The sequence below is a fragment of the Lepisma saccharinum genome, chromosome 14 (genome assembly GCF_977018435.1).
Source record: "Lepisma saccharinum chromosome 14, izLepSacc3.1, whole genome shotgun sequence".
Classification (NCBI taxonomy): Eukaryota; Metazoa; Arthropoda; class Insecta; order Zygentoma; family Lepismatidae; genus Lepisma; species Lepisma saccharinum.
In genome coordinates, this window is record NC_139242.1 from 30,005,301 (window position 1) to 30,032,824 (window position 27,524).

The window sequence follows — 27,524 nt, forward strand, 5'->3', positions numbered from 1 at the left end:
TTAAGCAGATATTCTCCCCTCGTATTTTCGTCCTTTTTCTTGGCAACAACAATTTTAAAATTATAATTCCTGTAAATAAGATAGCCCTAGAGGTTGCTAGACATGAAACAGAAGAAAAAAAATAAATTTTGTAATAACTATTCTTGATGATAAATGTGTATATAAAACAAACGACCATATTTACTAGCTACGTGGAAAAGTATAATATCACGTTGAAAAAAGGTCAGTGTATAAAATTAACTATAAAAATAAAAGTACAGTCGCGCGGAATTATTATGCATTATTCTTTACCGGATCCTCAACAGATCACTTAAATTGTGATAATTGCAAGTGACGTAAAAAAGTGCGGTGCAAATTTTAAGGCTGTTTTGAGTTCCGATATCTTTTCTGTTGTTGACGATCGTCTTTTCAAAAGTCTTACTTTTACAGCACTGATTATTCAACTATCATGTTCAGACATCATTTCTGAGGTTAAGATGATATTAAACTTGCAATTTAATGTAATAGCAGCACGTTCGGCATCAAATTTCCCATGTATTTAAATGGGAGAACAATTGCCGATCTAAAGCGTTGGGACACAACAGGGCTGCTGCCACCTACAATAGTTTGCTCTGACCAGGCCCATTGATCGCGGCAATGGGCTATTTTATCATGACTGGAGTGCCTGTCTTCACATCTGAAGATCAGGACTATCATGATCAATACGGTGTTCATACTTTTTTTTTTCTTTTGCCTGAATTTTTACGCGTTACTTCCCTGGAACGAGAAAAATTTCATTTCATTTGCAACACTGGCACCGGCCCCTCACGGCATTGGAAGCCAGAAGCCAGAAGTATCCTCGGCCAAACTATAGCAAGCTTATGGTTCCCGCCGGAACAGATTGCAACACTGTTGCCGCATTTCGTTCTCTTCTTATAAGGAGGGAGGATTTTGCGGAGGAGACGTTGTTAGTGTAGCCCATAGCTGTCATTGGCGGCCGGCCTCTCCCCCTCGTATGGCGGTTGTCACTTTTCGGCGATTTGTGACTTTTCGCTCGTTCCAGAGCGTGAAAGATGTTACCTGTCACCTACTTTGACCGTGGATCAGAGGGGATAGCCGTTGTCTGGAGACTCCAGACGTGCTTCCGCCAAATGGTGGCAACTGGTGCGTTCCAGCGTTGACGGAAATGGAGTTAGGTGAAGTTTGTGTTGAGATTGAGATTTTATTTTTCTCAGATAGTGGGTCTGTGTTGAAAACTTTATGTAAGTCGACACTGAACGAGGGAATGGAGGGGATTAGATATAAGGTTAACATAACTCACATGAGGTCCAAATTTATTTCAATTCTATCAGAATGTTCCCTAGTATTAGAAACAAAGAACAGGCAGTTTAAGGTAATCTCCTACCCCGGCGAAAATTTGAGCATTTCCATGTCAAGTCTGTGTAACTTTTGGTCATGGTTATCTTGAGAACCACTCAACCAAAGAAACTCAAATTTTTCCGGAGTACTGCGAGAGGACAGTTCTAGAGAACCACTGCTTGATATTTTCCTTTGCTGCTACAGTGACTCGAAATATCGTATTTTGTTTTCTTGACAGGCCAACCATGCAGAGAGCTCGGTCAGCTTTCCATGGAATCTCGTTCACAATGAAAGGGCCGGAATATATATTCACACACTTTCATAGAATTTGCGCAAGTTTACACTTGTGCGAGTAAAGTTCACCTTATTAATCAACATAGCTTTCAACGTTTGCACTGAAATAGCGTTCTTGTCACTTGTTCACAAACCATTCACTTACGAAAACACTCGTTCAGTGGGGGCATTAGTTCCAGGTAAACTGAGAAGAATCTCCAATATTTTAAGAAAATTGGAATAAATGACACATGGTTGTCATTGAAATGGGAAATCGTTTCTAACTAACAATGCCATAGTCCATAGTTAAAGAAACGAAGGTGTATTGTTGCAGTAATTCTATACCATAAGCCATTGTCACAAAGAAAAGGAACATTTTGACGTCCCGTTTTACGTTAAAAAAAAATCGGGACACGCTCACTATAGCAACTAAGCATAGTTTTCAAACTCATTGGTGCACATTCAAAACCCATCCACGGTAAATATTTTGGAGAGCACTTTACAATTCTTTCAAGGTCCGTTAAAAAAACCTGGTTACGGCAGCAGGATGGAAAAGGGGGGGAGAGGAGAACTTGTGATGTTTTGTTCACGTCTTTCCCCGAGGTCTCTGCTCCCAGCTCGAACCTACCGTGTCAGTAATAAGCCTGGACTGCGGTATTCAAATTACGGACTTCCTTTTTGTTTTACCTGCGACGTCACCCCGCGTGTAGACCCTAGGCTATCCCCCGGGCCACGTTAAACGCTGCCCTGTTAGCTCGGATCCAGCTGCTTTCGGTGATTTCAACGCCAGACTGTTTCTGGAATGCCTTGTAGTTTTCCCCCCTTTTGGCTCTACCAATTTTGAAGCGTCTGATTATCATGAAATTACATATAGTTTCGTAGATAAATTTTTAGATTATGTAATAATCTAAAGGCTGTTATTTCGAACGGTTTTTTTCTCGGGTCTTCAATCATGGTGTCGTTCTCCAACAGCGAAGCTTTTGTGTGCGATAAAAAAGATTGATGTTGCTAGTATGGTGGGATTCAGAATGTGAACTGGCTTTCATCCACGTTTTCTTTATATTAAAGTAGGTGTCCATTGTTGTGTTTAGGCAGGACCCAGATCGAGAATGTGTAGAGCCTTGCGTTTGTTTAGTTAACTTCTTCATTATATTCGGAAACTGAGTTCCCATCCAATGTCTGACCTGGAAATCATGGGAAAGTCAGGAAAATCAGCCTCTGAGTGATGGAGAAATCAGGCAGTTTTGATTGATTGATATGGTTTATTTTACTTCGATTTTCTGCCACTTTTGGCGAATTGCGAAGATTAAGGATAAGTGATGATCGGATGAAATCAATGAAGAGACACTCACAAATGACACCCATGCCGGCATTCAAACCCTGGTCCCCTGGCTTTGTAACGCGCTGTGGTAACCACTCCGCCACAGAGGAAGGCCCAGACAATTTTGAAAGTACACCCAAAACCGTGGAATTATCCCGGAGAATCAAGTGTTTCTTATTCTTTTTAGGATTTCGAAATGAAAATGAATTGCACTTTTGTTTTGAACCATCTTCTTGATAGGAGTTGTTTCATGTAACAGTGTTCCCATTTTTCGTTCAATCATTTTGAGCAATGTTGAATCAACTTTATTGCCTTCAATTGCAATCACTATGGAACTGATGATACCTTTATTTCATTAACTAATTAACCCAATTTTACAAGACCGAGTCGCTTGAATTCGGTAATACAGTACAAGAAACAGATTCGTTTTTAAGTTTTGCACACCATCGTACAGTCAACGGCAAAGATAATGGTAGGCAAATTGTCTACCACTATTTTCATTACTTTTTTATTCTGCATCCTGTGTTGTTTTAAGGAACGAAACTACGTTGGTTAGAAGCAGGCATTGTTCTCTGCTTATTGACGTCATTATTTCAATTCATTGTAATCACATTGTGTAATACAGACCGAATGAAAATGGTGGTGGACAATTCGCCTACTGTTTCTTTCGCCGTTGTGTGTACTATACACAGCAATGGTAATTGCCATGCATCAATAATTTATTAGAACATTTGAGCTACTAGAGATTAAGAATGATACTGTACTGTACATTTAGCGGTAAAAATCGCTATTTTCATGTTATTAAGGAAAGTCGAGTCCGCCCTTCTGCTTATTGCTGTTCTCCAGCTTGGAGCACTTCTGTAAGGGTCCTGTGCGCGAGGCAGGCGTGCCAGCTCCAGCTATCAATAGCTTACAGATGCCTTCACAAAATGACAAAACATATAACAATCACGGTCGTATTTTAGATTTTTATACTACTTTTCCGGTTATTTATTGAATGCACCTTGTAGTTCCAATTCTCCAATCTCACATGGCAAAGTATGGGGCGAATGAATACTGATGGACAATTTGCCGGCCACTATTTTTGCCACCGATTGTACTGTCAACAAATTTGGTAGTAATGTGTACAGCGCAGTCTTGATGCATCCATTTGAACGTTGTGTAAAATGAAAACAGTGCTTACGTTCACTAAGAAGAATTTAAGATTAGATATAAAGTAATATAAAATTTTACTTAAGAACAAGCGAATGATGTCGGTTGAACCGCGGCTTGAACGAGAGCGCTGTATATAGAAGCGAATTGCATCAGTACTTAGTTAGGCCAGTTCCCGTTGTGTACCATACTCATTGTCTAGTAAATCTCGCTCAATTGAGTAATTCCGAGTAGAGCTACTACTCTTCAATTTACCATTATTATTTCATGAATTAACCTATTTACAATTTCAAGTTCGGATATATTTCCATGTCCCACTTTCTACAAACTTGATTTGCGCTGTTCCTCGGTAAGTCTGTGATTGCGAAGGTCACCTGAATATTTACCAATAACAATGTTACCGGGCGGGTTTCGGCAATAAAGGGCAAATTAATATAGCCGGCGATGCAACGCCAAGATACGATACAAATCGTTGTAATTTCGCATTCCGCCCCGTAACGCCTCACCTTAAACTAAATTTCACGTACCCAATTACCCATAATGCATTTGCCAATACCGATCCGAAGGTGAAACCGAAATTGGTGTTGGATTTCATCATTGTCCCTAAGTTCCCAATGGCATTTTAATGGCGCTTATATGGGATATGATTGGTGTCGTTCGGTAGCATATGTGATTTCTTCATGCTGACACGGCGGCTGTCACGTTTGTATCGATTCTGGGGGTGAGGCGTACACTACCAGTTCATACACGTGGAATTATTTCTTGTGTAATTTCAATGCCGCCCCTCCCCCCACACGTATGCGTCGTTAAAGGACCTCGGCGATACAGATCACGTACTCGGATCCTGATTGTTATATTGTGGTTGGCGTTGCAGTTGCTCTACAGGTGGGCAGTATGTTGGTGTGTGTGTGGCTTATGAGGTCGGGGTCTTCAAGGACGGTGAACTTGCTTTTGTTTTCATTGGCCAGGAAAGTTTGCCACTTCAAAGGTGTTGCTTTGTATATACTGTGGGCAAGTAAGAGCGCTCATTGATTTTTCCTGCTGTAAGAGATGGTGGATTGACCGGAAGAACTTTTCTTAATCCCTTACCTTGACTTACCTGGACACGGTGTTCTCTGTGAATCACCACTCGTCCTTATCTTCGCGATTATTTATTTATTTATTTAACAGGGCACATGCACATTAGCCATTTTACATTGGAATGTACTAACAACAAATATAACAACATGCGATAGTTTTGCACAACAGGCTTTTAAAACATTCTTGTTTCTTTTTAAATGTCTGTTTGGGAGTCTTACTTATTGTATTGGCTGGGTAGTCTGTGAAACAGGGAACGCTGTTTTATGATTATGTGATTATGAGGCATAATCTTGGCTTCTGACAAGCGAAAAGATAAGTGCTTCTTGTGCGATACGGCACTGGAAAGTGATGTTCTCATTGGCTATTATATTTATTTTATTATATTAATTTTATTATCTTAGATGTAATCTTGTATGTATATTATACTCTAATATTATGTTTTATAATTGTATTATTATTAATCTAAAAAATAAACCCACATCATCTAAGAATAAGTTTCCCAATTACACCCTGGTTTAATATTAGGTACTAGAGACCACATACAAACATTAGGAGGTGGCCCGAAAGGTCCCGCTTACAAAGTTCCCATTGGCTATTTTATGTACGAATATTGGAATTAGCCCAAAGTTTCAGAAAAACGAAGTGAAACAATCTAAATCAATGCATCGGTTTAAGGATGTACACTCCCGTTAAGATAAAGTGTCACGTTCCAATGGCACAAACCATTATTTGCATAAGTGCGACCCCCAAGAAATGGAGCCACGCGGGAGAAACGAGTTCGAATCCAGGGTGGGTAGTTTCAGGGGGAAATTTTCACAACAATGTCCCTGGGACCCAGGCAGAGGCTCGAGAATATGAATGTGTAGGACCCAACGTATGTTTGACAACAATAGTCCGCTGACGAGAGCGAAACCGTTTTCAAGATTCCCTCATCTTTCGGTAAAACCTGCATGATATTCCAAAATGTGAAAAACTACATGTGCTTAGAATTCCTTCCACTACATTTGCCTGTGGTTTGCTTAAGCAGTTTTCTAGATATCTTTGTGTTACAGTTAATTTGTTTAAAGTCGACTTTATGCTGGACCTACGCTGTGTGAATACACCGGGTATTGAACCCGGGCCCCTCTTAGTAATGCAAGAACCTTGCCGTGCGTGGATGTTGACATGGTTGTATTCAATTAGGTCTCGTAGTCGCGTACACTTCCTATTGCAAAATCCGTTGTTTCCAGAAGACTGTTGGGATTACGTAACGTTGTTCTTCGGATCGGGAATAGGTCACAAACTTCCTCCATCTCCACCGTTCATTTGGCCGTGGCGAATTGGCGAACAGGTTTCGTTCTCGAGGCAGGGAGCGGAAGTAAAGCAAATGGGTAAAAGACACGGATCGCTTTGCGAAAGTCGCTTTCCCCCTTTGACGCTTTTTTCGATTCTCCTTTCGGCAAGTCTTGGAAAGACAGCAGACAAGTCCCACCCTTGGCTTTTCTGGATGCGAGAGGTCAATGTGATTCCCGCCCAAGTATAATTTAAACAGGAAACGAGGATCCATGAGAAGAACGATTGTCCAGTACCCGAATACCTGACGACTTATGCATGGAACGATCTAATTTTTGAAAGGCATCTTGTTGTTCTGCTCTCTTGTCTCTTGAATGTGTGGAGCATGGCCTTGGGAGAAAAGAGGAGAAAGCGAGCGGGCGGAGCAAAGCATTGCACGATGCTGCAAACGGCTGCTAGCTGCAGTCGCGTTTTCCCCTCCATGCACCCACTTCCCCTTTCACCCGATCATTGGTCGATCCCTCTCGAGCAAGCTTGTATGAATTTAGTTTAGTTCTTCGTCTGAGGAAGACCCTGATACAGGGTTGAAACGTTACATGTTAAGTGTTTTTATATCTTAATAAACTGCCTTGGTCAGCAACTTAGTGTTTTTTTTAATATTTATGTATTAACAAAATATAATTTTAGATCCAGTTCGCGAAAAGTAAAGTCCCAGTTGAAAATTTTATGAATTTTATCATAAATAGTAGTGTGCAAGAATAAATCTGTGGTACCGTTCTTTAAAGCCATAATGGTCCCAATCTAATCCAAGCCTGCCAATAAATTGAGAGGAAATTACAACAATCGATCGTACAACAAATGCTAAAGAAGCATATTTTCATTGTTTAAAGTAAGTCTTTGTATCCTTGCTATCGAGTTGCGCAGAGGACTTGTTTTCGTTCGCTTGCTGCAGAGATTCCCGGGACAGATTGTAGTAGCTGTCGCTTCCATAACTTATCTCGAAGGATAACAATTTACGTTCATAAAGGTCAATCGGGTCCTGCTCTAGTTCATTGCAGTTTTTGACAGTAAGTGTCGCGCATGTCCATCCCAGTCTCAGGCTGGTGCAAGGACATTGTGTTCAAGTACGCAGATGATTGAACAAATGCCTCCCTGCTGCTTTCAACGTTTGTTTGATTGGTTAGCACGTACAACGTGACCACACACAATACTGTACACCGCTCCAGAACGTAGCGCAAAGAGTGCAGACACCAAATAACACCACAATAACACCACGTGACACCAAATCAACGAAGTAGATGACTCGGTGTTGCACTTTGTAACCAGCTAGACACGTTAGAGCCGCCGAGTGGTTACACACCACGCTACGACGCCAGGGCTCGCGGATTCGAACCCCGGCTTGGACAGGGCTGTTCCTTGCGAGCATCCCTTCATCATTTGCTATCACATCTTCATCTCCGCGATTAGCCAAAAGTGGCAAAAGCTAAGTAAAATGAACCAATGACAACACATCATCGTTTAAATTATCTCTTAACAGTTTTTATCAGTTCACGATCATTGTTACTATTTACAGAAATAGGGAATTGCGTCTAGTCCTATATTTAGGAACCTTGTAATGAATAGCCAAACTAACTCACTCACTCTGCAGCAACACAGGCCTTCCATCTGTCCCTATCCTGGGCAAGATCAACCCAATCTTTTCAATCCTTAACGATTTCATTTAGGTCCATCTCAACGTTATCCCTCCATTTTAGTCTTGGCCTTCCTACAGGTCTCTTACCATCAGGTTTGGCAACAAGAATTCTGTAAACCCTTCTTTCCTCCACCATTCGATGCGACATGGCCTGCCCACCTAAGTCTTCTTGATTTAGTTCAATTATTAATAGCAGCAGTGATTTCACTCAGACTACTACATCACCTAAACCTTGTAGTACTCGAAACATATAGTTAATATAGGACATATATCCACATAAGATCTCTTAAACATTGGGTTACGAGGAAAGTACAAGTAATGACCAAACCTGTGCAGGTCCACATTTTGCGTGACGTCATCATTCTTGCATGTCCTTTTACAGCCTCAGATCCGTGAACAAACTCTCTTTTTTAAAAAAGAATAAAAAATATCCTGGGAGAGAGCCATGGTACGTTTAGTACTGCAGAAGCGATCCCTCTAATCAGGGACAATTTAGAAAAAAAGACACCCCTTTGCATGGAAACAACATCTTGCGTTGCGTGGTTGATTGTTTTCTTTTTGTTTTCGAGCGTTGGGAAGGCGCACAGAACAATAGTTTAGTAATTTGTGCCGCGACCGCAGGCCTTTCGGAATGTGTCATTACTCATGCAAATTGTTTCCATTGCGTAAGAAAACCTCCCCGGATAACAGTGTTTTGCGTTTCACTGGGGACAAAATTGCCGTAGCTACCGAAATAACACACTGGCGCAATTCTGAGTAACCTAGACGAGCTGATAGCCTCTCGGGCTAAATTTGGTCGGGCGAAGGGTTCGTCCTTGAGAGGGACTGGTCCAGGAGACCTGTGCCATAGGTCGCAATCTAGGTTACGAACGCCAGATCTGACGCTAAAGCAGGGCGTATACAGCTTCGTCAAGACAAGAAACCTCTGGCGCTGTCATCGAATTTTCAACCCTAAGAGATCAGAGTTGGAGAAGTAATTAGCTGCTTGCCGTGACCTGCCCCTGCGTTGCCAAAATGTGCCGCATTCTTCAAGTTATCGTCGTCACCTTTATTCAGTGTCAAGGGTTTGTATCCTCGTGGCGTGGCGGAGTGGTTATAAAGCAATAGGGGTTCCGGTGTTCGAATCCAGACCTGGGTACGGGTGCTCTTTGTGAGTGTCCCTTCATCTTTTCCCTCATATCATCCTCATCTTCGCGATTAGCCAAAAGTGGCAGAAAAGCAAAGTAAAATAAACCCAATCATTCCACACGAAGGTAAATGCCGTCACAACACAAGTGTAGACGTTATATCTATTTTTTTAAATTTGATTTTTTTTTGGAAGCGAAGGGGTATCGAGAGGAGAAAGTCAAATGACCAATTTAGTTCGCGAGATTGCAGATGTTTTTTATATATACGAACCTAAAAAAAGATAAATACTGGGTGAGTATTTTAAAAGAGGCCCCGTGGAAAATGCGCTCCTTGCAAGTAGGCAACCTTGGTACACCGAAGAGAAGAACGGGTTAGAGAACAGTCCAGGATATCGGTGCCAAGCAAATTCGACAACATGACATGACATACATGATGTGTATGTCTCTAACCCGCTCTTCTCTTCGGTGTACCAAGGTTGCCTACATGCAAGGAGGGCATTTTCCACGGGGCCTCTTTTAAAAGACTCACCCAGTACTTGATCTATTACAGCAGGTAATGCTTCTCTTCTCAACTTGAGGCCCATTCTCCCCCCCCCCCCTCTCTTTATTTCTCTGCAGAGAAAAGAGGAGAAGGGTGAAGAAAAGAGAATAGGAGAAGAAAGAGGGAAAAGATAAACCGAATGGCTGGCTACCGCTCTCGCGTCATTGGCAAATACATTCAGTTCCCACTGTCAAAATTTCGGTATTGATGCAAGTAATTGCACGCGATGCGCTGAATGATTGATTATTTAGCTTCGCTTTTCTGGCTTTTAGGTAATCGTGACGATGAGGATGGGTGATATGAAATTGATAAAGGACAGCGAGGTAGGGAGGGGGGAATTATAAAATTTGGGCCCTTAGGCTATGTTTTGTTTTGGGTCTTACCGACATTATTATTATCGTGGTACTTACTTCCACTATTTGCATGCTCTGTATTAAAAGCACCTGTAAGCTTTAAAATACAGACACATCTGATGAAAAAAATAATAATTAACTTCGGTAAGACATTATACTTAGATTTAACAAGAGAACACTCGTCTAAACCGTTTTTCATGAGAGCAAACTGATCAACGAGAGACTCAAACTCAATCTTTTGCAGGACATCAGCATTCGCTGTGAAGGATTCCAACGCTGAATTTCTGAGGGCAGTTTTAATTATAATGACGACTCTCCACTGGCATTTGATGGTAAAATGCAAACATTCTCAGAGCTATGTCAAGATCTATGAAAAGCGTCCTTCTTTCATGAAATAAGCAAGTAAAAGTACTTGACACGTTGTTTTATTTTGCTGTTATGACAATATTAAGGAATTTTAATAGTACTTTTTTTTTGTCCCTTATGCCCTGCTTCCCATTTTCGTGCGGCCCACATGGACTTGCAGCCCCTAGGCTACAGCCTAGTGGCAAATCCCCCCCCCCCCCTTGAATGGACACTCACAAAGTACACCCATGCTGAGGTCGGAATTCGAAGCCGGGATCCACGGTGTCGTAGCGCGTTGTGGCAACCACCACGCTCGATGCGCTGACGACGTGAGAATGACAATCTGTTTGGTAGGCCTTTGACCTCAAAGGGTTTTGCGCCACCGAATTTGCTTTAGAATTCGTAACGCCATCTGGATGGCTCCTTGGCATTTGGTCTTAATTATTGCTTGAAGTGCAACACCTTTTTAAAACGCAATAATATCGAAGCTTTCACTGGCGACTAATGGAAGCCACCAGTGCAATCCTCTTGTCAGTTATTAACAAAAAAATATACTTTCATGTAGTCCCAACATAACCGCCATCCACTCCGGTCAAAATTGAAAGTTGATTTTCCTTTTAAACGCGCCTCAATATGCGTACGTGACCATTTTCGCAGTTGCACCCGGCATGTGGACGTAATACGACTCGTACAAAAGAGTCGGTAGGTAATGAAAACATGTTTTGTTGTCCGTACATCGCTCACCCGAAGGACCCGCTGCTAATGGAAGTTTATGTGAGCTTTGACCTCCGTGGATGCAACAAATTGAACGTCGAGGCGTACGAAAGATCAAGTTTTCTCGAGGTGCTGCTGTTCTTGGTTTCTCGGATGTGTAAGGTTTCATGCAACGTCTGAAAGCCTCCTCTGTGTAGGTTTTACTGCTAAGGTTTTTAGACCGCAGGGCGACTGCAATCCAGCCTGGTAATTGACGGGACTTCTTTTTCTTCTCGTATGAACGAAAATAAAAGACGAGGGAAAGGTAAGTGGGAGGGGGGGGGGAAGATGGACGCAGCTCGCATAGCTATGGAGCTATTATCAATAAAAAGACTTGCCTACTACAGCAACCTGGTGTCGTGCTTTTCTTTCTTACACGGAACGGGCAGTGTTGCCACCACCCGAGTACAAAATTTCCCTTATTTACCCATTTTATAAGTTCATCATTCATCCTTTGCTATTAGCTGAAGCCTGGAGATTGGCATCGTCCTTTTCAAGTCACAACAAATCAGAAATCTTGTTTTATTGTTTATAACGAATTAAAATGTACTAAAGAAAAAAGTGTAAAATAGAGGAGCCAGTTTGTTTTTATATGCTACCATTTAAACCAAAGGATAAATGGTTTCACAGTTTTCAAAATTCCAAAAATTAGTTTTATGTGAGATCCACACAACATAAACACCATGACTTGAATTTACTCTCAATTTGCGCGAGGCGTGAAAAAGTTAATAACAAAATAGAATAATTGTGCGTGCATTTCAGTAAACTAACTGTATAAAAAGATAATGAAAATCAGTAAGATGGATATTCACTCATCTGGTGGACCAGGTAATTATTATTATAGATTTGGAAGACAATTCGTTTAATATAGTAATTTTATAATGATAAACATAAGTAATAATAATTGCTATTATTTATACTAGTTAAGTTTTAGCAATTGCCCAACCCCCCTACAAAAATTCCTGGCGACTCCCATGAACTGGAGATGTAGAAAAGTGTCGAAATTAACAAAATAGAAATAGCTATATATAGGCTTATTCAAAGGGGTAGATAGAAGAAGGAACGAAAAAATGATATACGAAATTGGAACCTAACACTGAGTCTTGTGTGTTGGCATTTATCATCGAATTCCCCTTTTCTTTTTAAATTCTGTCAGAATTTCCTACAAAAGGGAAATTTCCCTTCAAGTGGCAACACTGGGAACAGGTTCCTCGCCTTCTTCATCCCACTTCTCTCCAGGTACCTCCAAGCTATTGTCTCGGTTCGCGCTGCCGATAAGGTCGAAATTGCCGCCTCTCGGGCCGCTAATGAAGCTCTTACGGACGAAGCAGGATCGGGACAGGCTGGCTTTTGGTTGGTCCCCTCAACTCAGGGGGTGCTATTCCGGCTTCCCGCGCTACAGCGGCACGTGAAGGTCTTCTGCTAGAGTGACGTCAAAAAGGGGAACCCTCAGCTGCGGGCCGCTTAATAACATGTAAAATCATACAAGTTTATCGCCTCGTAGAGGCGATTATAACTCTTGGGAAGCAATGTTGATAACATGCAGTTCTTCTTCACTGCTTTCCCGTACCTTGTCAAGTTAACTGAGGGTGGCAAACGAACAAATCCATGCTGAATTCAGCAAAAAGGGAATCAATGTATTTGGTTCTTTAACACTATTTGGCTACACTTCTACACGCAGCAATAAAGTTGGTTGGTTGGTTTATTGGTTGATTTGGTGTTATAAGTCCACTTTATGCACAGTAAGGCTAATCGGGACTGGCCCTACAGGTTAAAGTGGAATCCGAACCACCATGTGCCTTCACCGGGTATCGACCCCGGGACCCCTTGATTACGAGACACAGCAATGAAGTTAAATGATTATTAGATGAGAGTCTCATCTTGAGACGAGCACAATAGATAGAACACCCGAAAAATCGTAAAGTGAAACAATTATAAATTCCTGTGTGTGCTGGAGGGTGGTGGGAGTAGAGTCTCGTGCGCATATTTTCATGCGAATAGTTTACTAACTTAATTAATTATAGCGTGGACATAACTGCAAACAGGATCGAGAGAGTAAGATTGAACGAAAAGGATTAAGTAAGTCCCTCTACATGTATATAACGGGTCTCCGTGACAGCATAACGCTTTAGGAAGCCAGAGGCCCCAGTTTGAACAATAGTAAGGCATATAGCAATGTTTGTCTCATTCTCCACTAATTAGTTCATCATTCATCCTCATAGCAGCGATCAACCCAGTAGAAATCGTCTTTAAATGAACGACACATACATACATATTGATTTATTATTATTTCGTTTTTCTGCTACTTCTGGCTAATCGCGAAGATGAGGATGAATCGTGATAAGATGAGGCGGATGAAGGGACAATCATAAACATGTAAGGACAACACAATACGAGCCCCACCAAGGATTATAATGGCCACGAGTCCAGACGCCAGAGCCTCGCTAGTCACTAGTATGCGAAATGCAGTCCAGGGTGTACTACGTGGAAATTAATACAATTGGGCACTCAGGATATATATATTGTGTGTGTGTGTGTAACGATCCTATATTTAGGCTTTTTTGTAGTCTTTGGGTCCTGTCGAGTTGCATCCACGGGAAGCTCCAAAATGTCGGTGTTGTGTGTGTGTGACTAAAACTATTATTATTATGAAGTTACAGTTAAGCAATAATAAACGTCTAAGCCGTATGAATGCAAATATTGCCATCAGTTTCAATAATACGAATGTCTATAACAGTATCCTTCTTATTTAATTTTTATTTAACACGTAGTTTTTTTTGATACGGAAGAAACATGCATCAAATTATGTCAATATATTGTACATATATTCAGGTAGTGTTGTATTTTAAAAATTTCCAGCAGTAGAATTTCAGCAACTTCTTATTGTTGACAAGAATTAATTGAAGTTACTGCTGCATAACATAATAAGTACGAGTATATTGCAAAATCATAGACAAAATGCAGTGGGTGGAGGATGTCTATGCAATTTATCCTAGTGGGGGAATTTTCTTTAAGAGGATTTTCTTAACTAGAGAGATAGCATTCCCAAACCTTTCCCTCTTTGAGCACTGCTGCCTCTCCTGTGAAAAAATCTTGCGGTCGTCCTTGTCAAATTGCGTCATTACGAGGCAAATATTTTTTTCTTATTTTTGGGTTGCTTTCCTGTAACTTTTACCTAATTGGAAGGCGAGGATGAGTAACGAATTGATGAAATTGATGGACACCCGCAAAGGGACACAATGTCCAGGCGGGACTCGAGCCTTAAACCTTGGCTGGGTAGCGAGATCGTTACTGAACCAATTAACGTTCTCATCTATTTCTATTTTGAGGGCCTCCCGGATGGCGTAGTGGTGGCGTCATCGCCTTATAATCGAGGGATCCCAGGTTCGGTACCCGGTGGAGGCACGTAGTGGTTCGGATCCCACTTTAAACTGTAGGTACAATTAGCCTCAATGTACATAAACTGGACTTAAAACGCCAATTCAATCAATCTCTTTTATTATTTCACGTCGCTTTTTGACATATAGAGCAAACTAGGGCAATGAAATAAAAATGAAAGATGAAATAGATAAGACACACAATGATACACACCCATGCCTCAACCAAGGTTCGCTTCTGAGTTCATAGAGCGTTACGCTAGCCATTCCTCCAGGTAAGGGATAGACGATAGGCGATTTGACGTACACCGAGGGGGTTCATACCTGCAGTTGGGAACATTCAAATGGAAAGTAATTTCTTCCAGTTTCCGAAAGCGACATGGCTTTCATTGTTCGGTATAAGCCAACTTCGAGGCACAGATTTCTCCCAGATGTCAGAAAAATCTGCAGGTTCAGTAGTAGCGATCAGGTATTCGTTTACAGAAGTGCTTGTGCTGTTTGTCTTGAATATTAAAGCGAGTAATTTTAGGTCGTATTACGTGTATTCGGTGTCTGTACCATGAATAAGCGTGCCAAAGGTAAGCATTCTTGTGCTGTTGCAGAGGGTACCAATTGGGGCTTTAAGGAATCTGGCACCACATCTATTTCTATTTTGAGGGCCTCCCCGATGGTGTAGTGGTGGCGTCATCGCCTTATAATCGAGGGATTCCGGTTCGGTACCCGGTGGAGGCACGTAGTGGTTCGGATATGGAAAAAGTTATTCAATTTGAGATTGTGTTTGCATCCTTCCATGGGTCAACTGTTTCCAAGCAACATAAAGTTATGGACACTCTAAAGACAGTACTTCAGTCAAAATTTCCTGAAGTTAACGAAAGGATTATTTCCCTGTATGTCAGAACAAGAACTTTTATTAGAATTCGACATTTGAATAAACTAATGAAACTCAAGTCCATGGAAGCAAGTGCAGCGAGAAAAAGACGACAGTGGGTAGCATCGTCTTCAAAATCATAAGTCTCCAGGAAGGGTAAGTTGTAATGAATTTTTATTCTTACTGATATTTATTTCCGCCTCGGCCTCCACCGTATAGTGATTAACAAATCACATTGCTAAACCAAGACAGAGACCAGGCCTATTGTTCATGTATTTCTTATTTGACGTCGCTTTTTTACCACTTTTGGTTAATCGCGGCGATGAGTGTTGATCACATAAAATTGATGAAAGGGCAGGCACAAAGAACATCAATGCCCACGACGTGACTCCAAGTCGGGAACTTCAGTGATGGGATTCAAAGTCGAACACGCGGTTGACCAGATTCGCCATCGAGCTGGCACGAGTTTTCTTGAATTTATTAAGGGATTACGCTTTCCCACGACATTGCATTTTATCCATTTATTATTTATTTATTAAGTTCTAAAAAACATATCTTGATGTTACGGTTTTTTAAACACAAAGCAGTTTACGTAGAATATTTCTGCAATTTTACCATAGTGTAAACTTTAATGTAAGCGAAAGCATGTGTGCATCACTACTTAAAGATTTTCACATCTACAAAAAAAATATCCAAAACCCATTTCCACCTCACTCAAGGATTATGTTAATTCAATTCAAATTGTACGCGGGTTCAGTGCCATGAATCTAACCTTTACTGAACAGAATGAGATTGGTTCATAGAATGTATCGCCGAAAATCAATTTCGCTGATATCCCGTTGTCGCTGTTCTATTTTCATTAGATACGAGCTCCAATTACCATTTTAATCTTTCGTTTTAAAAGTTATTCAAACACAAAAATAGTTATTGGGGGGTCATTTTAAAGTTGTTTTTTTTTACTTCATTACTGTCTTCATTTGATATTTTTATTTTCTAAGAATTTCGGCGGGCTGCAGCCCCTTAAGCCCCCCTGCGTACGCCAGTGCTTGCCACACTCATCTAGCCTACGCTCCCATCAAATTTATCATTTCATCATTCATTTTTATTGTTGCGGTTACCCTAAATACGTAGAAAAGCGACGTCATATAACAACAGCGACATCCTATGTATACTAGATATATAAATTATAATGAACAAATTATTAATAACAAACATCTGTGAAAATTTGAAGGTATGAAGGATAATAAGTATTGGTGTGGTAGCGAAATATTTAATACGTAAAATTGTATTTATTTACCCATACGCAACTTCAGATTTCAATGTAGGGGCGATATAAGAGGATAGTCGTGAGTACTTTTTGTTTGATTTGTATAACGCCATTTATTGTAATTGCGTGCTGTAAACTTCTTCATATTATTGCCTAGGTCTTATTCCTTGCGTTTTGCTTATTATTCTGCCTCAAATGGTTAACAGAAGCAAGATATGGACAATTAAAAATGAAAATATTTCCCGTAAGCTTCCATTGCTACGCGAGCCACGCCCCTTGACAGATCCCCTTGGTCACGTCAGAGCTCGTTGCGGCTTCTAGCCAATGGGAGAGCTCCGTGTCTCGGAATGCTCTTCCTAAGATACTTCTATATTCCTTGCCCTCAACTGTGCTGGAATGGCTGCTGCGGACTGTTGTCGCGCTTGAGTTGCTTTCTGGCGAGTGTTTTGTCTGCGGTTGTGTTCTTGTGGGGGTTTTTCGTCGCATCTCCGCACCGGATGTGGGCAGCGCCGTTCCCGTGCATGGTAAAGTGTTCGGCGGTGAGGCAAGAACTCGGAGTCTGCACGTCCAGTGCGGTTTTGGATCGCGCGGACGTGCCACAGTCATGGCGGACTCTGTTGCTGCTCAAGCAGAACGACGCTCGGAAAAGTTTTCGGCCATTTCGCAGACAGTGGCGAGGCAGTTCGCCGTCGCAAGTGTCGGCCAAGCAGCCTGACACTCGGTTCCAAATCGCGGCGTGAATTCAGACCCTCCCCATCGTATCGGTGCCTTACAAACATTTCTTGGTATCAGTGTCTCCTGTGATGTGTAGTTGCTAGGTGTGTTATCAGTGGTACTACTATCTTTGTTAGATGATTTTGTAAGTTTGCTGCAAGTTCGTGTGGTGTCTTTTTTAAAGACAAGCGTGTGTTCGTTTGTTTTGCAGTGGCGAGCTGAAAGCTTCACCCATGCTGTAGTGTGGGACAAGGGACGAGCCATTGCCGTCGGGGACGATGGGCCAGTTCCTGCTGTGCGTCGCGACGGCAGTGCTGCAGATCTGGATCGCGTCGGCCGAGCAAGGTAAGTGCCCTGTTTTTTGTTTTCTTAATAGTGCAAATGACAATTGACGATCGTCGCAATACACTGTGTCGCCCCGTTAAAATTATATTAAATGTATTTAATTTTTCCTGTGAGGCATAGGCAGGGGGAGCACTTGCCCGCCACCCCTTTTCAGCCTTACTAAAATGTGTTAGGCGCCTGGGGCCTGAGGCGCAAAGTAAAGAGTGCATTTTATGATTTCGGTAACAGTTATTTACCAAAATAAACGTTAGTTTTTATGTTATGTAGGAACTTTTATACCCCCCCCCCAGTTTGATTTTGCCTTATTCTCCTAAAGTTAGTCCCAAGTTACGCTTATCCTGGGATGAATAACTCCCCCTCCCCCAGCGCGCATTGTACAGTCACGGACACTTCTAGATGCATAGATCTCATTGACTTTGAATGGCGTTTTCACAACCCAGACGTGTCCGTGACTGTACCACACTGCATTACTTGAAAGTTGGATTACGGTACTTGATGCGAGTTTCGACAAAACTTCATTGTAACCAGTGTGATACTTGAAAACTTTCCAGGGGGTGGATTCTGTCCCTTGAAGCAACGGAGCAGTACTTAAATTATATACACAGTCCTCCCTCCCTAGAGCCAAAAAATTGCAACCTGGGAGGGGGGTGCCGAAACCATAGGGGGAATCTCCTCTCGGTCCCCCTTTAAAAGTCACCCTACCACCGAAGCAAAAATATGCGGTTCTGAAGTACTTGTTGCTTTCTTCGAGAATGTTTAGAAAAATATTTATTTGACGCTCCATAACTTAGTGGAATCTAATGCAGATTTTAGTAACTAACGGAAGTACTCGTTACTTTGTTAGTAACAAGTTACGGAAATTACACGAATAATTCTAACGATGCTTCTTTGTTTTACGTTACTTGCACACCTCAGGACTGGAGGATCAGTTTACAGGACAAAACAAACTTTGTCGTGGTATTTTAAGCTCTGTGGATGTAGAGTTATACTGAGAAAGCACGTTTAAAAGTATGCTCTGCGTCTAAACATGCTCTACAATTCACGGCAAACATGAAAATGTAAAACAATTTGATCTCATCTTGTCTGTTACAGATGGTCTTAACAAGAAAAACCCAATCTCCTTCTCGCGAAACAAATTCATTACGTTTGTTGTAAAGGGTATTGTTGCATTAACCAATTTCTTTGATCGAGCCGAGAGAGACGGGTAAAACAAGGCGTTGACAATTACGTAGTTGTATATATGCATACGGACTCCTACAGTACGTCAATGTCCTAATGAACTGTAATTTAGCACCTCATTCTCATTTGAGTCTGTTTAACTGTACTGTAATGGCAACTTTAGACCCCCTTGTGCTAACAATTGCAGAGGGAGACTTTATGTTGCAAAATATCACATGATGCAAAAACCCATTAAAAACAGCAAATGGCAAAATTGTCGTTATAATAAAGAGATTTATTGAAATTGAGTCTTGATAGTGTTGTGTAGATTTCCTGGCTCAAGCACACTAATGCAACACACTTAAAAGTAAATAAAATAAATCAATAAACCATGCATGGGAGAAATAATAACAAAGCAATTACTAGGTTAACATATACGAAAAAGTAGAGTCTGTACTAATTTTGGGATGCATCTCAAATAAATTTGAGAACAGAAAACTTAGGGCTCACCAATTGGAGCATTTAAGAATATGGTTTTTCCAAAGCTCTATATGCCTCTTCAGTGATTAGAAATAGAGGTTGTGAGTATTACTAACGTTTTCTTCTGTCGGTGTTGGGGAAATAACTCTAAATGCATTTTCACAGCAGTACACAGCCCTCATTGGTAAGATTGTGTTCCTTGAATCACTCTGTTATGAATATGTATGTGCATAAGCTTATTCGTTACTGTAGTGATGTGAGAATGAGCAGTCAGTCTCATCTCGCTACCACGAGTCCACGCGACTGTTGTCCAAATTCGGAATGTGTAAACAAAACTAATGAATAATTGACACCAGTGACAAATTTTCGTCCCTGGTGTATACGCCGAGCTTACAGTCCAATCAGGAATGTTTTTTTGTCTCTCTAAGTGTGCAGTTGCTTTGTCATTTACTTTTTTTTATCGTTGCAGTTTTACATACAGTATGCTAGCGATGACAAATCGCAGACAAGTAACCAATTACTTTTGGTAAGAGCCATTTGTTGACCACAACATTTGTTGCACGTGCATCTGGGGTGGGGAAAAAAATACCGGAGTGGACTTGCATTTTTCTAAAACCAGAATAGCTGCAAGAAAAGATGCGGCATTTCGTTGCTGTCAAAGCAACCATACTCCTTATGGAAGACGACCTTTTTCGTTATTAATGACAGCAGCAATTCTGGCCTGCTGTTGCCTTGGTAGCCAGCAAGCAAGAAAATGGCCTTCCAGAACAGTGTTTCCAATGGCGAGCAAATTATTACCACTAGATGAAATCGCCAACAATTTGACTTCCAATCATGAAACGATTTTCTTATTTTTAATGCTTCGTGTAAGACTTTGTGTTGTAATCGGTTCTGTAAAAGTAAAAATCTAGTTTAGTGGGATCGGTAAAAAGCAACCAGTAAGATTTTTAATTACAATATACACGTACAGTCACGGAAATTTCTGTGATGTGACGATCCCATTGCAAGTAAATTAAGTCATTTCAACCCCGGTGCTGTACATTGAAACGTATAAGAGCCGATATGCTCTGAATTTTCATGTTCTTTGGATCGTCTCCAATTTCTCATGATCTAGCGTGTCCACAAACCGAGATTTATACGAATTTTTCATCTTGATGTAAGTTCGTATTTAGGCGGTTTAAGGGTAAATGTTGATCCAAAATGACCATATATTGAGCGATTGCGAAACGTTTGGTGGATGTTGAGGAAATTTGGGTGTCTGTCACTGTTCACAAACCTCTTGAACGCGGGTAAATATAACTGTAAATTAAGAAGAACGAAATCATTGATACTTCTAACATTGTGAAACGCACGATAATATGAAATATAATTACAACAGAAGAGAGAAAAACTGTGTATTGATCATCTCAGCATGGTATGTCTGAGTCGACCAAGGAAGCACTCATTATTTCAGACGCACGAGAATTAGTTTTGGGTTCACTTCTGGTTCGAATCCCGGCCTGAGTATTGGTGTTCTTTGTGAGTGTCCCTTCATCAATTTTCTTCTTCGCGATTAGCCAAAAGTGGGATAAAAAACCAAATCAAATTGATACCAGAATTGGTGCTAAAACGTAGAGAGTTGCACCACTGGTTTGGAGCCACACACAAAAAAGAAGTAGCAGAGTGCTCGAGAACAAAGGGACGAGGATCCACGACCGCCTTCTTGATTGACGTTCCGCAACAAGAACGAAGACACTGGACGGTCACCAGGAGGTTGAGGGAGGGAGGGGGTTCTTGCTGCCACTCTGGATTAACCTGGCGCAGGTTTTTTCTTGATGTCCATATGTCGCAGTCTGGTGCTGATGCCTTTGCCCATTAAAATGCTATTTTTCCCTCGTCCTTCCAAATGGCCCAACTCCTCGGAGGAGGGACAAGCCGTGTATGAGGGGTGTAATTACAATTAATTGACCTCCCATTGTACTCCCGCCAACGCCGTTTGTGACTTATTCTCTCTCTCACCTGGCTGCGGACAATAACCAAGAACCGCTTGGAGGAGGTTCTGTGTTGGCGCGTCTAGGGAAGTGGTGGGATTTCAGCAATGTTCACGGGCAACCGTACCGTATGGTAGACCGACTCTCCAAAGCAATTTGAGCTCCAGTTAGTTCCATCGAAATGCATCAAGTCAATCAGTTGGCACAGTTAAATGCGTAATTTTGTTATCTTTATCTTATCTTTTATCTTTGGGAAGATCGTATCTGATCCAACTGATGCATTTTAGTGCATCACACGGGACAGAATCTGATTAAAGTACCCTTTTATTCGCTTCTGTGTGTATTTTGACACACCAAAAAGTGCATCATTTGCAGTTCATGCGCGTTAATGTGTCATTGGAGTCAATGTGTCTTCAGGTTGTGTGTGATATGTCACCGAGGAGGACGTTTTCATATGACACTCCGTGCGTCCCAGATGGCATAGTGGTAGTGATGACCCCCAGAATGAGAGGCCCCGGGTTCGATACCCGGTAGAAGCACACAGTGATTCGGATCCCACTTTAAAAACTGTAGGTCCAGTCCCGGTTAACCTTTCTGTGCATGGTGCATCCAAGACCATAAGATAGTGGCGGAAAATTTGGAAGCAATGATGTCACGATCTCACACCTCCTCACTTTTCCAAGGTAAAAATTTCCCGTTTCGCCCAAATTTTACCTTCATCTAAAGAAATTACAATTAGCAGTAGTAACAGCATTTGCATCGTTCAGAGTTGGCGTGTATAAATAGATGAACAAATTAATCACATACATTGCCACCGGTTCAAATTCCCGGGTTTGAATCCTAGTCAGGCATAAGTGAACATTTGTTCTTCATCAACCATTTCATAAGTTCATCATTCATCCTCGTGGTCGCTGCATTAGACAGACCTTTGGCCGACCCCACCTAAGAAATGCTGTCCTTTTGAAAACCGGCTGTGATGTCCCAAATTCTAAAAAGAAACTCGATCTCCTTACAATTTGTAGCATTCACGTGAATCGTGGTATGGTTTGTTTCGCCGGTCTAGATATGGGCAATAGTTTCGTGCCTACGCAAGCCTGCAGGTGTGATTCACCTACGACACAAACCGTTGCATTGTGGCTTCGAACAGCCATGATGGATGCCAGTTCTTGTAGGCATATGGAATTCAAGTCGGAGATTTGAACAGGTTGTTCAAACAGAAGCTCGCGTTATTTCACGATATTTCCTAGCACCCGACAAACAAAATCGGCCAAGAACGTCGCGGCTGTGCGAATCGTGACGTCACCTATTTTTCCATCACAGATATCATCAGCCCAGAAGTAACAAAAGCTGTTTTTTTTTCTTTCTGGTCCAAAACGGTTTACATCGAACCGCATCTATGGCGACCTGTAACTTGATCTATTTAATTATGATACATTTAGCTTTGAGAGCGATTGACATTATTTTAACCGTTCATTTGGAATAATTGGACACGGAATGCAGGAAACACTCGGGGTGATATGAACTGTGGGTTATATTCCCATGCATTTTTCCTCATAACGCTGCAGCAGGACTCGATCGAATTTTGCCCCAAGGCTGTTGCAATGAGCGCTTTTCATCCCAGGTGATCGCCCGTGGCGTCGCGTTGTGCAAGTTTCCATGTGGGATTTTCGACATGGGTTAATTTGAACTGTTTGTCCCGTAGATGTTTTAGTTTTCCATTTACCTGTCATTTGTTATGCAGCATGAGTAAACGTCAACATAATGTAAGAACGTGTGGTGCATTATAACATGCATCTTCCGAATAACCATGTTCGGTGTAACAGAATGCCTTTTGGTGCCCTGTTGCACCAATTGTGGTACCTAATGTACCATATTCTTTGTAAATGCACTGATGACGTCATTGGAACTCATGCCACTGTAAACCACAATGCCGACCTCCGTGGCGTAGTGGTTAACACAGCTCGCTATGACGCCAGAGGTTCCGGGTTCGAATCTAAGTGCTCTTTGTAGTGTAGTGTCCCATCAAATCTTTGTCTCATTACTTACTGACTACCTTCTTTTTTGGAGCAGTGTAGTTTTCTTTAAGTAACAAGTACCTACTGCACTTTTTAGATAGTCCGTGTCATCCTCATGATCGCATTATCCTGGTCTTTAGTTGAATATGATGAAAACAGTTCTGTGGACCGGAAGCAGAAGTGTGGCTTTGTGCGAGACGAAGTCTATGCGCCACCTATGCGACAGAATGTGCAACTGCAAAGGAGAGAATAAGAAACTCCCTTGCTTTGGTGGACGAGAAGTTCTTGAGGAGTGTGTGGCAAGAAATGGAATTGCGATGGGATGTGTGTTGCATTACTGGTGAAAGCCACATTGAACATTTGTAGGCATTTGTGGACATTCATAGAAACCTGAAGTGTTCCTGATTGATACACAACTAATATCATTGCTGTTTTCCACATAGTGTAGTCGAAATAAATTCTTAAAGTTTTTTACTCTATTATGATGCACACCCTGTATATACAGTTGACAGAAGTCCGCTCTATGCCCCCCCTCTCTCCCTTCGTGGGTAATTTGGTACACATTTATGCGTGAAATGAAGGGCCCTTTTGTGCCCGACCTGACCGCCATTGTCCTGAGGAGGCATCTTCAACTTCCCCCGCCTTCCCCCTCAATCGATCCGATTCGAGGGGGGAGAGAGCACAACCTATGCTTATAAAAAATTTATAATCCCTGAATTGCCGTGTGGACGACCCTCGTGGCGTGAGTACTCACTACTTTTCGGGCCAGCGAGTTATTCAGTCGCGCGCACTCGGTGTGTAGGTAACGGGTCCGTGATGTGTTATTTGGACGGGGAGGGGGCTGCGGGACGAACCCGGTTCAAGTTTTTTTCCCTTCCAAGATCACTACGCCCAGTCGATGCGTGTAACAAAATAATCACCTCTGCGTAGTACAGTTTTTTTTTTCTTCAAGGGGAGGGGCACAATAGCTTCTTGTGCATTCCTTAGCCTAGAACAGGGTTGCTAGGTTAATAAATGTACTACCTAGTTAACCTGCGCAGTGGAGTGGTTCAGAAATTAGCAGCAAATTTTGTGCTGCATTGGTCCGGTCGGTAGTGTGTCCGGCTGCCACACAGTAGACCCGGGTTCGATTCCTGGAGTCCTGAATTGTCCCAGTAAAACGTAGCACCCAGCCTCAAATTAATATTGATCACACCACCTAAAAAGCCTAGAATTGTGTGGGCTTTATCTCCACATCACCCTTTGCGCCTTCATGATACTGTGCAATGTGCACCGGGAACTTCATCTTCTAAGAATTAAGAATTTTTGGTTTTCCGCGTATGTACAATTTTCACGTCAAAAAATAATATTACCATTATAATAGTTTCATCAGCTGTGAATTTTTATTTATTTTGTCGTGACAGTGATGGGCCCACGCCGAAATTTTGGAGCTCCGACTGCGAGTCGAACCTGGGACCGCTCGCATAAAAAGCGAGAGCGTTAAACATAATATGCACGTAATACATATGTGAGTGAATGTGCGAGTGTACAGTCACGGACACTGCCGGCTTGTAACGATTCCATTGAAAGTCCATGTATTCATTACAAGCCGGCAGTGTCCGTGACTGTACATGCATATGGGGAATTGTGTGCAGGGAATTCTTTGACGAAGCACGAATGATTTTGCAATTGTGTGTTACATAGTAAAGGTATTGTATGAAATACTTTCAATTAAATTTTATTTGAAAAGGGGGTTAAAACATCCATGACAGGGATAGAAAAAAATTTGGCGGGTGCCGAATATAAAAGAGGGTAACACACAATTTTATTAGTAATTCATATTTAAATTACTATATTAATAGACAAAGTATTCTATGGTCTTGCTTCTAAGCTCAGTACGCAACGGCCTATTTACTGTGCAAAGTATATTTGACATTTATCTGTGGTCCGAACATCTTGGTTATTGTGTGAACTCGCTGGCAACACTGGATTCTACATCGGTTGTACCGAAAAAGCTGAAGGCGAAGCAGCTGGCGTATTGTATAGAGAAAACCCGGAGCCGCTATTGAGCAGTTGACAATAGTATCAAACATTTTGTGTGCGTGTGATATTTCCCTCGGCTCTTCTGGCCGGGACCTTTTGTGCTGGGAGAGATCTTACCTCGGGGTCTCGCTGGGAAGTTGTTGGAATCCCGAGTAGTGTGGATGCATTCCGTGGCTCTTTATCGGCTGTATTATTCATTAGCTCTGCTCCGTGTAAAAGGCTGCTCCATTTTTATGAGAGGTGCGACAAAAGGCTGCTTGTATCGAACCACGCCAAGTGTTCATTTGTCAACTTGTCAGCCTCGTCACACGAGTAAACATCGTCAGCTATTCCATTTTGTTTTGCGCTTTCCCGGACTTCCTATTTGAAGTTTAAATGGGAGAGTGTAGCGTACAGAAGGTGAGGGTGCCGTAAAAATATGTCTGTAATTAGTTTGAGTTTTTGTTTAAAGTCCACTTTACGCGCAGATAGGCTAATCGGTATTGAACCCTCAGTTTAAAGTGAGATCTGAACCATTATGTGCCACCTCCGGGTATCCAATCCGGCACCCTTTGCAAGGCTGCGAAGTTACCATCGAGGCCTATGTAATACGGTTTAGCCTACCACTCTAGTTAAGATGGCGTAGTGGTAACGTGGTCGCCTTGTAATCCAGGGTTCTATTCCCGGTGGAGGCACATCGTGATTCGAGTCCCACTTTGAATTGTAGGCCCAGTCTCGATTAGCCTGTCTGTTCATAAAGTGGACTTAAACAGCCTTCAAACTTATTGTCTTATATATTTGATCTGTTTTGCCGGCCCCCATGGCAGAGTGGTTAGCACATCGTGCTACGACGCCACGGGTCCCGGGTTCGAATCCTGGACTGGGCATGGATGTTTCTGAGTGTCCATTCATTAATTTTATCATATCACTCATCACAATCTTCGCAAATTAAGAAGCAAAGTAAAATATAGCAAATCAATCAATTCTTCTGTATTTTAGTATCCTGATGTGCAAGTCAGTGGCGTGCCCAAGGGGGGAGGGGTTGATGGGGGTTATAACCTCCCCGCTTTGGCCGAGTATTCCTTAAAAAAAAAGGAACGTCAAAGGTAGGAAAATATGACAAAATGAGGGCAGACAACCAAGAAAAAGTATACATAACCCCTCAGTTTCGAAAATCCTGGGCACGCCACTGTTGCAAGTTATACCAAAAAGTTAACTCTTGTCGCGGTTCCACCTGTCAAAGAGCATCCAAGGGCAAATTCAAATCGAGGCGAGCTACAGAAGCCGTTGTTTCTGCTCGCTCATTCGAAGTCGTCCGATGACATGGCTGACCTGGAATTCGTTTTGTTTCCCCTCCGCCCCCAGCGGGGAAGCTCTGGCCTGTGATCGCGCCCTTGGGCACTGAAGAAGGCAGGGCATTCAAGTCGGCGGCTCTCTACCTTCTCATTCTTGGAAAGGCGAGGTCTCACCCGCTGGACCAAGCTTTCTCTCAGGTCTCGACGCACAGAGAGACAAAAGGTTTCTCACAGTCTTTGTCAGAGTACAACCATACACTTTCAAATTATTTTAAGTGCTTTCGAAGTGAGGAATTATAATCCCCACATTTTAAGGAGCTTGGTTAGTATTGCCATCTTGATTCAGTGGCGTCCCCGTAATTTTTGAAACAGGGCCTCATGTGAGAGGGGGAATTTTAAGTATTTATTTTCGTAGTCCGTCTTATATTTTGCCATCTTTTACTGCAGTTTGCGTTCTTTATTTAGATATGCTGCACCAGGGGTGTATTTCCCCCATTCTTCATTACAATACAGCATCGTAGCCCACTATAACCAGTGAGTTTCCTATCCCAGAGGGAAATTCCCTGTTGTATTAGCAACATTTTCCTTTTCCACCTTAAAATTCCCTCTTTCAAAATAATACAAGGAAAAACACTTATTGAGAGTATATACGAAGTTTTCGATCTAGGAGGGCGTACGAACGATTTTAAGGGGCGTGGAGGCAAATTTAAATTCAAATGAGGCCTTTGTGAACACTTTTATAGTGTGTAACAAAAAATTGATTGGTATGTCAATTGGTGGTGGACA

General features: G+C 41.9%; 1 protein-coding gene across 7 annotated transcripts in view; it reads left to right on the plus strand.

Annotated features, from left to right (window-relative positions):
- The window catches only part of Eph (Eph receptor tyrosine kinase), a 359,408-nt gene that overhangs the window by 148,627 nt on the left and 183,257 nt on the right, over positions 1-27,524 (plus strand). For all 7 annotated transcript variants that reach the window (XM_083135337.1, XM_083135333.1, XM_083135336.1 and 4 more), the window contains exon 2: positions 17,686-17,819. In XM_083135337.1, the coding sequence (XP_082991463.1) occupies positions 17,753-17,819 (67 nt within the window). In that variant the 5' untranslated portion in view covers positions 17,686-17,752. The remainder of the gene's footprint in view (positions 1-17,685; positions 17,820-27,524) is intronic.